General features: G+C 37.5%; 1 protein-coding gene across 1 annotated transcript; it reads right to left on the reverse strand.

Moving 5' to 3' along the window:
• Nucleotides 1–9,647: 9,647 nt before the first annotated feature.
• LOC117318861 lies at nucleotides 9,648–10,472 on the reverse strand. The gene is made up of 2 exons (XM_033873790.1): nucleotides 10,278–10,472; nucleotides 9,648–10,217 (listed from the first exon to the last, which is right to left on the reverse strand). Exons 1-2 carry the CDS (start codon nucleotides 10,470–10,472, stop codon nucleotides 9,648–9,650), a joined length of 765 nt encoding a protein of 254 aa, XP_033729681.1.
• Nucleotides 10,473–11,650: the final 1,178 nt, after the last annotated feature.

The raw sequence follows: 11,650 nt of genomic DNA on the forward strand, positions 1-11,650 counted from the left end.
TGCACGCAAATTAGCCTCACGCAGTCTGTTGATCACTGTTTTTGGGATGAATTCGACGGTTATGATTACCAATCGTATTCCTTGCCGTTTCAGCGGCCGTTAATCTCCTGTTACGCAGGTGTGCCAACCATAGAACCCGGTCTTGACGTCGCGACGTTACGCGTGGACGTCCTGATCTCGGCTGGTCATCGACTCTTCCTGTTGCGTTAAGACGTGAAACTAATCGACTAATAGTCGATTTGTGAACTCTGAATTGTCGAGCGACGTGAAGTTGCGTGTTCCCTGCCAGAAGCATCGCTATAGCACGTCCTCTATCAACCTTTGATAACCGTGGCATAATTGTAAAAGGAATTATTGTTTGCAAAAGTATTGGCGATGATGTGGCTCAATGTTAGTGATGAATTGATACTGGTTTGAATGAAAAAAGAACGCATATGTTTGTACAGGCACGGTTTTTGATGTTTTTACCGCGCCGGAAGTGCATAGGTCTCTAGTCACACTTGGGTGATTTTGAAGATTGGTATGGGTGTTAGGCAGGGTGCATGTTTATTTCCGCGATTTTTATACAGATATGTATATTTAATACAAAATTAATCACAATTTTCCATGTTGCGTTTCTTTTTCGTTTCAGTATATAAGAAGTACTGGAAATACAATAAAATACAATAAGAATAATGTTTTCGTAACTGGAGAAATAACAATGAACCCTTCAGGAAACGTGGGCCGAAGGCGGATACTAGCGTGACTGTATCATGTTCAACACTAGAACGCTATGCGACCAACGGCAGAGATATTTTGAATTCCCCCGCACTTCGATATACTTTCACGTGCGGGGGAATTCAAAATATCTCTGCCGTTGGTCGCTTAGCGTTCTAGTGTTGAACATTCTTGTTTGTTTAACCATTTAACTTATTATTTTGATTATTGTTCCTTTGTCTTTTACTTTTTCATTTCTTTATTTTTTTCATGATGATAAGTGTTGATATTTAATTTCTTTTATTCAATGTTAGATAGTTTGTGTTTCTTTATTTTATATTCCTATACTTTACTATTGCTGCAGACTGATGTTATAAACTAAGTAAAATTGTGTTGGACATTTTTAGATATTAGTCGGGTATTTCTATTTTGTGACCAAAAACTTTTATTTAATATGTCATTTTTTCAGTTTCTGCTTGATAGTTTTATGGTTTTCAAATTTAGTGGTTTAATATTGTATTTTCTTCTTTTCCTATTTGGTTATTTAAGTATATTTTATTTCACAACAACAATGTTAGTGTTTCAGAATTATGTCCCAAAAAACCATTGATGCATTTTTTCAAACTATTCGTACACCAGGGCGCAGTAAAATCTAAACATCAATATATAATCACGGGGCGCTCCCCCACCGACTGGTAGCTTCATATTATGATTTTATCAAAACGGTTAAATCAAAGGCATTGTGCTAATTAGATATGTAATTATTAGTATTGAGAAACCGTTTGTGTACCAATGATTTGTTTGTTTTAAACAATTTTTCCGTGTCGTTTTACAACATCACTCAACTTTTGTGACGGAAGTGGGTCTGCTTGGCAACTTAGATAGTAAACGACACTACTATTATACCTCACCAACCATTTGTTCCTTTAAAGGGACAATTTAGTCAGCATTGCTTTTTATATTTCAGACAGATATGATAAAACATATATCCAGACAAAAACATTTGCGGTCAATAATCATCTCTACGTAGCCAATGTCTATGGTCAGTTTTAGGAAAGCCCACGTCAAATATATGTATTATGTTGTCCTGTATGTATGAAATAACTGTCATGTCAACCTTAACTGAAATAAAATGAGCTTACAAAAGAAAATAATTTATTGTTTGTTATTTTCTAGAAAATCGTGGACGAAAACCAAACAACACATGGAAATGCCTTATTTTCCTGATGGCAAAGTCTAACGATGACTTTATTCCGAGAGCGGCAGAGAAAAACAGACTTCAGCGTTGTGGATTTGGTAAGCATTTTGCGGTTGCAAAACAAATTCACTTTTGGATAAATTGACATAATACTGAACTGTGATACCTGAAATGATTATAAACTTTTATTATATGATTGGTATGTAACACTCTCACTCATCGGTTCAAATAAGATCATATGACATCACTTATATCCTTAGAAATACCTCATATCACCAATGACAAATCGATATGATGTTTCACTACAAAACAATATGTTCTTGGAATGTTATATGAACGTCTGCTAAAATAGAAACAAATAAAAAGTACTTATGACAAAATTTCCCTTATTCCTTTAGTATTTGTTGGCATGAATTCTCTACATTATTGATTGAATTGTTAAATTTCATTAATTCAATGATATTTGGCAAGAAGCTTCAATGGCCAAAGGTCAACCAAACTTGTGAATTATATGGTACCAGCGCCCCAGCTAGGGCCCCCGAGTACTAAAATTTACCAAAAATTTCAAAATCTTCTTCGCAACTAGCAATTAATGTAAGAATCAAATAGGGCAGTACTCTTCAAGATAAAAATGTCTTTGAAAAGGTCCTTTACCAAAATTGTGAATTTCATGACCCTTGGGGTCTCATGATTCCCCCTGGGGAGGGAGTCATTTTTACTATAGTTTATATAAAGAAATCTAATTTTTTGACTATCTTTTGTTTTATTTCTGTTCATTATAACTTTTTGATACTATTAGCATGGGTTGACAGTTTGATGGTGTGCACATGTTAGCCCTGACTATTAACTGAAATTTTGAAAACTTCTCAAAACCCCAAATAATTAAGGTAAAATCAAATACTCTCCATATATGGAAGAGTCTTAAAGGTGCTTTACCAAAATTGTGAATTGTAATTATACCCCCTGCAATGAAGTTTGGGGGGGGGGGGGGGGGGGGGGAAGGGGGGGGAGGTATACTGGAATCAGATTGTCCGTCTGTCCGTCTGTAGACACAACGATGTACCGGCTACTCCTCCTTAACTACTGAGGAAATTTCAATGATACACATTATTGCAAGTAACCCTTAGACATTGTGGATGTGAGTAATCTATATCATGTTGTAATTTTGTTGTTACCATGGTAACCAGTTCACTATACTTCATTTTTTAGGTGAGTGAAAAATTTGTCCAGTCAACTCCTCATAAACCCGTGAACTGCTTCAAGTCAAACTACACAGGAGTGATAGGAACCATGTGTAAATGTACATGCATGATGTTTCTCTACAGAATTTTTGGTTGCCATGGTTACCAGGTTTCGATACCTACGTTTTGTATATTCTTGTCGAAACTTTTGTCAGGACAACTCAGACAACACCTATATAGCTATCAACCGACTTCATTTGAAATATGCAGGAATGTGTTAGGGAATCATAATGTGTACATATGGATGCAGGTTTCCCTCCCCCCCCCCCCCCAAATTTTGGGTTGACATGGTAGCCAGTTCACTAAAGCAGGTTTTTGTTGGAAAATCTACACCAGAGGGTCGGTGGAGGGGCGGGGGTTATGAGTTGGCCCTCTGGTTTGGTTTGGTTTATTTTGTTTAACGTCCTATTAACAGCTAAGGTCATTTAAGGACGTTGTGTGTTTTGGGAGGCTGCGGTATGTTTATGTTAAGTCTCCTTGTGATAGGCCAGATCTTTTGCCGATTTAGAGTGCTACCTCACTGAAGCATACTGCCGAAGACACCCAGCAGCACACCCCACCCGGTCACATTATACTGACAACGGGCGAACCAGTCGTCCCACTCCTAATTTGCTGAGCGCTAAGCAGGAGCAGCAACTACCATTTTTAAAGACTCTGGTATGTCTCGGCCAGGGGACAGAACCCAAAGCCTTCCTCACAGGGGCGAACGCTCAACTAAAGGCCAAAAGTGAGGCATTGTCAAGGGAGACATTAGGAAGAAGAAAGTTGTTAAGAGAGAAGAGAAAAGATAAGATCCCAAGTTTAGTCGCCTCTTACGATCATGCAATGGGGGCAGCAGGTACAATTCTTACGCCCTACCTGCAGGGCCTTGGCCCTCTGGACAACTGTTTTAGTGTTTACTATAGTTTATATAGGGAAATCACATTTTTGACTAGCTTTTGTTTGATTTCTATTGAAATTCATTCTGACTTTGTTAAAATTATCAGCATGGGATGACAGATTGATGGTATGCTCATTTGTGTCCTGACTGCATGACCACCTGGGCAGATGGGCATGGACAACAATGGTCATTTAAATTCACTTGAATGTTTCAAAACTCAGGTGATCATTAGGCACATTGACCTCTTGTTAAAAAATGGTACTTTTAGGTATGGTAAACCTGGACACTTACTATTAGGAAATATAAGTAAAAGAAAAGTGATTTTATTTAATACAAATCAGAAGATTATAAATCATCAAGTAAATCATATATCATTGTAGAATATTGCCAACTGTTGGTGATTTACGGTTACTTTGTTTAAAAGGGAAAATTGTCAGCTTCATATAATGTTTTTCATGTGAATACAAAATTTTGGATAAAACAATAAAAAAATACTTTCAGGATACCCCAGCGTCCAGTTGAGTAACCAGGACCGATATCCAGTGAAGACTGCAATAGAAGCGGGGAGCTTAGAGGATCTTGAAGACAATATCGTCGCCTAAAAATCCTACATCCTACGACTGCAGTAGAGTTAAGAAACTTGATAGGCCAGGGAAAGTTGTTTCTCATTCCCAGGAGGAATTTAAGAGTTGTAAGCTCATTTTCTTTTATTTTAATAATTTTCATCAGAAAGTGGGATTTCACTTATAATAATTTTGAAGTTACATGTACATTTTATTTATTTTTAGTCCAATTCTAGTCAGTATTTTGTTATTGCTGATGAATTTTTGACGTAGCTATCAAAATCAGTTAGGTTTTTATGAAGATTTTGTATTAAATTTCAAATATTGTGTATCTTTAAACTTTCAACTATAACTGTATTTCCTGCTAAGTTATGAATATATAGAGAAGACATATCTACAACAGTATACAGCACTAAATATAACATATATGGAAGGCAAATCTTGATACTTTTAAACATTGATTGATTAATTAGTTTTGAGAACTTGACAATATGTGGCATTTCATAATAGTATTTATTAATTCCTTGATGCAGACAGAGAGGAACATTTTAACAAAGATTAAAATTAGAAATTATGCCCTCTTCTGAATTCAATTGATATGTTTTGTCAAAAGAACTGCTTCTTACCAGATTGGTCAATATCTTTGGCACATTTTCGTCAATTGTTTTTATTTAAATCCAATGATTTTTTTATGTGTGAATGTTTGTTATGCATTGCTGATTATTTAGAAATCAAGCACCTTTGTGGTTTTAATGAAGGCAACATTTACATTCAAAATATAAAAACATTGTGAATTAGGCAAGGGTCATGAAGTGACTGAAATGATATCTGTTGAATGGAGATGGTGATTCCTTAATCATTTAAATCATAAAATTATATTGAAATATAACCAAATGATATTGAAGAAATTCTGTACAAACAAAATTTGACTCTATATATGTCCTTTGTCTTTATTGAGCACATTATAAGACTTAGTTATATATCTACAGCCATCAAATGACGACAGTAATGCCATTGTCCAAGGAGGAGAGCAACCAGCACCAGGACCAGTAGCAGCTCCAGAGGTACATTTCAACAAAATCACTTTCATATGAGAAAGTCTCAAATGACCTATTCTAATTGCCTTTTGTTTGTTGTCATTTGTCCGTTTATAAAAAAAAGTTACATTTTCATGATACTTCCTAATAACCACAAGGCCTAGTGATATTGGAACTAAAGCATGCTAGGCCTTTAAACAATTTTTCCTCATTAAGCAAGAGGGTCCAGAGACCTGATATTGGAACTGTAGCATGCTATTAAGACTGTTCAAATCAATGACCTTGTCCATCATTCAAGGTCTCATGGTCAAAGTCATGGGAATCCAATCTGCCAAAATAAGTCAAAACTCAAAGGATGTTTAAGGCCCATGGCCTCTTATTAGGGCTTTTCACCCAAGTGGTGAAAAGACCTATTGTTTCTGTTATGTTTCTTATTAGGGCTTTTCACCTAAGTGGTAAAAAGACCTATTGTTTCTGTTATGTTTATTATTATTATTACAAGCTAACCGGTAATAAGTATTTATATATTAAAGTATTTAAAATATTGCCGTATCCATCCACCTAATGAATATATATATATAAAAAAGACCAGTTACATTGGGTTCTAATAGTTTTTCACCTAGGAAAAGCGTGGTCTTTGATTGATATGTGCAGTATTGTTCTATCTATAGTTACATTATCCTTAACATTTGTCTTTCAAACACATGTACATGTAGTATTCCAACCAACTGGTTTTCATTTGACAGAAATAGTGACATTGACCTTTGACATCCGGGTCTGAAAGAGTACTTAAGGCATTGTGCAGCAACCAAACAAGAGGCCATATGGGCCTGCATTAGTCATCTTCTTCTCTGGACCTCTTTCTGATATTGATAAAAAAAAAGGTTTAAACATTTAAACATGTTTGGCTGCTGTGACCTTGAATGTACATCACTGTTGCTCGTTTTTAAACAAATTTTGTATCACTTCACCAGCATAGTACAGGCCCAAGTATCTTGGCCTCAAGGTTATTCAGTTGAAGTTTTTCAAGGTTTTTGCACGTCTAGCTCCAGTGGTCTTTAATGAAGGTAAAGGTCATTTATCAAAACAAACCTTGTAGCATTCAAGATTTGGGACCATCACTACAGAATGCAAGACCAAGTTTGAAAAGATCATCAAGCTAGCTATACAGAAGAAAAACAATTGAACAGCGATGTTATTTTGGACTACTGTGCTGAATATGTGCTGATCTGACAGATCCATCATTTTAAAATGCCCAACAACATTATAGGAAGTTTTAACCAAACCAAAGATTCTATATATATGTTATAGAGACATGAAAATATTGATGTACATCTATTGCCAAACAAAAAGCAAATTTTGCAAATCAACCAATTCTCAAAATCCACTAAATATGACAATTTGTTAACCAAAAGGATACTAGTACTGGAAAGAAATGAGAAGAAACTTTTGAAGATATTTAATAGAAGGAAATGTAAAGACTTATGTGAGAGACTATAACAACAGAGATATTATCAATAGAAAGAAATTAATTTGAAGTATACAAATAACCAAGTGTAAACTTTGTTATATAGGAGTTATATATCTGATTTATATGAATATGTCCTCTGCCCCAAACAATGGAAAGTAAAACAACCATAACAATAAAATGTTGAAATCTTACCTACATGAAAACTAAAATGGATTTGTAAAGTTTCTTACACCTCTTTTGTAACTTCCAGATTTCTTGTGACTCAATAAAATAACCTATTCCATTTTACGCCCACTTTCAAATATCATCAGATGTATATAATGATGAACAATTGGAAACAAAATCAGAATGGCAATCTGCTAGAATAAGATGTACATGTATATGAAAGAAAACAAAGGGACACAACTCTTCAAGTTAGTGAAAATCCAACCCTTAATTTAGCATTATGATCATATGTCATTAGAGAATGTGTTCCTAAACCAAAGTCAACAACTGTATGAGAGCTTGTCAGTGTCTAACTTCCGGTGGTAGGGCAAGAGGAAACTCTGAATACTCATCAATTAGTCTCACCAAAGGTCTTTGAACTGTTAGAAGGTGAGGTTGCCAGATCTATTGATTAATAAAATCTGACATTCTGTGTATTGAAATCAGAACAAAAGTAATCCAGTATATGTCAACAAGTATTTTTGGATTGATACAGCAAAGATGTTAATATGAATGTTTAAAAAAAATATTTTCTTATTACTGCAAACACATACATGTATATTATACAATTATTTCAATTACAGATTTGGGAAATGAAAGAAATATTTGTATGTTCGAGTGGATTCAAGAAATATATAACACAGTAGTATTCTAATGAAGAAATTAATTAATTGTGAAAATGTCACAGAAACATGTCAACAAACAATATGGTGTGGAGCGCAATGTATTTTGAAAGCTAAATTCTCACTGTAGTCAAGTTGTCAAGATGAAGAATCATATTCTTTTATATATTTACATGACTTAAACAGTTGTTGCAAAGATTTATCAAACAAAAACAAAACAAATCCCCACAAAAAAAAACCAAAAAAAAACAACAACTTTACACAGATGAACTTAATTTAGACAATCAAAGCTGGTAATTGTGTAAAATGAACTTAATTTTACATCTTCATACCGTGCTTACACAGGCCATCATTCAGAACTGACTGAAAAAAACCATGCTATTCTTTTTAAATTTGTTGTTGACATTTCTCTGATCTTCAATAACCAATACATAACCACATTTATTTTGATATTGAGTATATGTGTGTTGGTTGAGCAGAAGAGTAGTTATCCAGAGTTTGCATGTTCGATCCGTATGTGGAGGCATTGATGGAAATACATTTTATCATCCTCTCAGCCAATTTGGGATTATTTCATGAAAATGAATAAATCATCGATCAATGACCAGGTACATAGCTCAGTGGTCGAGTGTAGTACTGTACGTCTAGAGTTTGCAGGGTCTCGAGTTTGAACCCTGGTCTGGCTACTATCTTTCTCCTGTTACATATTTTGCAAGCCTGCAAATCCTTGTTTAAAGCATTGGGAGGATGCTAAAGCAACAGGATATCCGAACCTGTTGTCTTTGGGTGTGAAGACTTGATAAAAGGGGCAGCAGGTACAATTCTTACGCCCTACCTGCAGGGCAGAACTATAATTTGCCCATGAACTGCAAATATTCTTTGTAAAGAATATGTATTTCTTCAAATTACCACATGGAAAATTTATTTGAAACGTACCGTCTAAGTCGTGGTGGTCAGGATTGTCCGCAGAAGATGCTACTGTAAATTTGTGTTTAACGTGATCATTCTGTGAGGAATATTTTTATTGACAACTACAGCTGCGCCTCCTGCTGCTTTGATTCCTATAGCTGTGGTGCTATTATACAGCGAGAAATTTCTAAGGGTAATTGGGTTTTTTAACATGACCTCCTGTAGGCAAAATAAGGCAGGTCTAAACTCTTTCGATATATTTTGAAACTCTTATATATTTGCTCGTAGTCCGCGTATATTCCATTGTATGATCCTGTTGTTATTGTTGGCCATTATCCTGGTTCATGCTGGTCGTTCTTCGGACTGACAGGGCTGCCTGGTGTAGGCTGTCTAGTAACAGCAACGTTGGTGATATGCTGTTCACTGTCGTCCATAAGAACGCCATACCTGTTGTAGCCAAGGATAGGGTCATCTGGACCCTTGGCCGGTTTGTTGTTTAGGGAGGGATGCCTATTGATCCGAACCCTAGATTTTGGTGTTCTTTGGTCTTGAGGGGGTGTAGTGGCAGGTCGTTTGGTAATTCGGGAGGTGTCGACCGACGGATGTGACAGAGTTCGTCGTCTATGGTGGTCGGCACCTACCTTAGATTTACGTTCGTTTGTGTTGGTTTTTGTAGTCGATGGTGATGGTTCGATTGGTGGTGGTGTGTGTTTAATGGGTTTTGAAGGCTCTGGAGGTTTGGGGGTGGCACTCCAGCGAGAGGCTCTCCCAATTAATTAATTGTTTGTATTTAGGTAGGTTTGCCATCTCGGGAGCATCTGGACCTCAGGCAGACTGGTCCTCAAATGCTTGGATAGTAGCATCCTTCACCGAGACGGTACCTGCTGACGACTTTTTAACAATTGTGGCAAACGTTGGGTTTGTGCTGTCCTTGCTCTCGACAATCCTCCTGGCTTCAGGAAAGGAAATATTCTCGGTATATTTCACCCGGAGGACTTCCCTTTCCTTCTTCCAGGCAGGACAGTCTCGAGATGAGGCCGCATGGTTACCCTGGCAGTTTATGCAACGCTTGCCAACAATGTTGCATTGGTCGTTGTCTGTGTGGCCTTCACGTCCGCAGTGTTCGCAGACAGTGTTCCGTCCACATCTGTCCTCGTGATGTCCGTACTTTTGACAGTTCCGGCACCGCAGAGGGTTGGGGATGTAGGCGGAGACACCGTACCTCTGGTAACCTATAGTTACCGTCTGAGGTAGCTGTGGCCCTCCGAACGTGAGAATGAATGTGTTTGTGTTTATTGTTTGGCCATTGCGTCTGGAACGGATCCGCCTAACCTCCGAAACATGGATGTTCTCAACATGTTGGAAGTACTCCAGTATGTCGGCCTCGGAGTCGTTCTTCAATGCGGGGCACCTGATTTATCCCTTTGAAGAATTCAGTGAAGCGTGAGGCTTCACTTCGACATTGAGACCGGCAAAACTGGAAGTACCCATGAGATTCACCGCCTGTTGACGGCGGTAAACCTCAACGAGGAGAACACCAGATCTCATTGGCTTGACGGATTTTACCTCGCCCGCTATTCCCTGAATTCCCTTCCTCAACAGGATAGGCGATAACTCGGAGGTTTTCTTACCCTTATCTCTGGAGGACATGGTCAGGAAATGAGGGAACAACGGAGAGGCTCCCGTTCCAGATGTAGTTTTGGTTGCAGTTTGGATTTGGTTTGGTATTGTTTTTGTTTGAGGGGTTTGGTTAAGTATTGTTTTTGTTTGCTTTGTGTCTGTTGTGCTTGATGACTCGCCTTTGCGTTTTGTGTCATTTTGATTGTTTGTACCCATATGTATTTAGAAATAATGTTCACTACTTTTGTCCCCACCCACCTCGGAGCCCAACAAGGGGACACTTTTGTTGGCACGGGTTTCCTGTGTCAAAAGTGTCAGGGTTACATCAAATAGTATACTCGCAAGAGAGTGAAACAGTTTGGTTCTCCAAAGCAGTAGTTTGGTTCTCCCACGATTGCCCCTAAGCCACTGTCGTCTGGAGACGTGACCAGCCGATTGAAAATACAGGGACCGTATTGCCACCCGTCTAGTCCGAGTCTGAAGCCAAAGTCGTGTGTTGCAGACTGGCATGATTTAGAATCAACATCCAAACTACTCAACGACCAGGACCTTCTTCTCCGGATTTACGGGACGCAAACCATGGCAAACGGTTTGGCTCAAAATTGAGCTACTGCATTAGATTACTTTTGGTCTGGTTCCTCAACTTTGACCTCTCTGGCATGGTTTGACCTAACAAGAGCTACTGAAGCTCTGGCCAGCCAAGCCCAAAGTTTCATTGAAACGCTCAAGCTTCCGGACCACGGCAAGGTAGTAATCCTCCCGGAAGGGTTTCTGACCAATCAGAGCGAATCTTTGTATTAACCTTATTCAAACTTGCCTAACGTTATATTTCGTATCGAAGCGAAGATAGATAAATAGGCTATTTTGCTGTATTCATGAAATATTCAGACTAGTTTTTGACTTAATACTCACTTGACATTTGCTATTCATGCACAGATTCTCCGATAACAGCAGAAAACGCATAAATTGCGTTGATCAGTCCTTTCAAAATGGCGCCGTCAAGTTGACGTGGAGTAACGTCACAAAGTAATGACGTCATGAATAATGTTACTGATTCGCGCACTTTTTTTTACATTATTTATTTTTCGATATTTTTAATTCTGTCTAAATGAAATGCAATAAAAAGAACATTGAATGGTTTCCCGTTTAATACATGTATTACATATATATTTCACTCGTATGACATTTTGCCCTACTGGTGAAATAAA

Source organism: Pecten maximus, unplaced genomic scaffold, assembly GCF_902652985.1.
Source record: "Pecten maximus unplaced genomic scaffold, xPecMax1.1, whole genome shotgun sequence".
NCBI lineage: Eukaryota > Metazoa > Mollusca > Bivalvia > Pectinida > Pectinidae > Pecten > Pecten maximus.

Bases quoted from the DNA above. Each gene is read 5' to 3' on its own strand.
- LOC117318861 (XM_033873790.1), bottom strand. From the start codon at position 10,472: ATGTCCTCCAGAGATAAGGGTAAGAAAACCTCCGAGTTATCGCCTATC. The intron at 10,218-10,277 runs GTGAAGCCTCAC...CCCGCATTGAAG, and splicing joins TTGCCGGTCTCAATGTCGAA to AACGACTCCGAGGCCGACAT.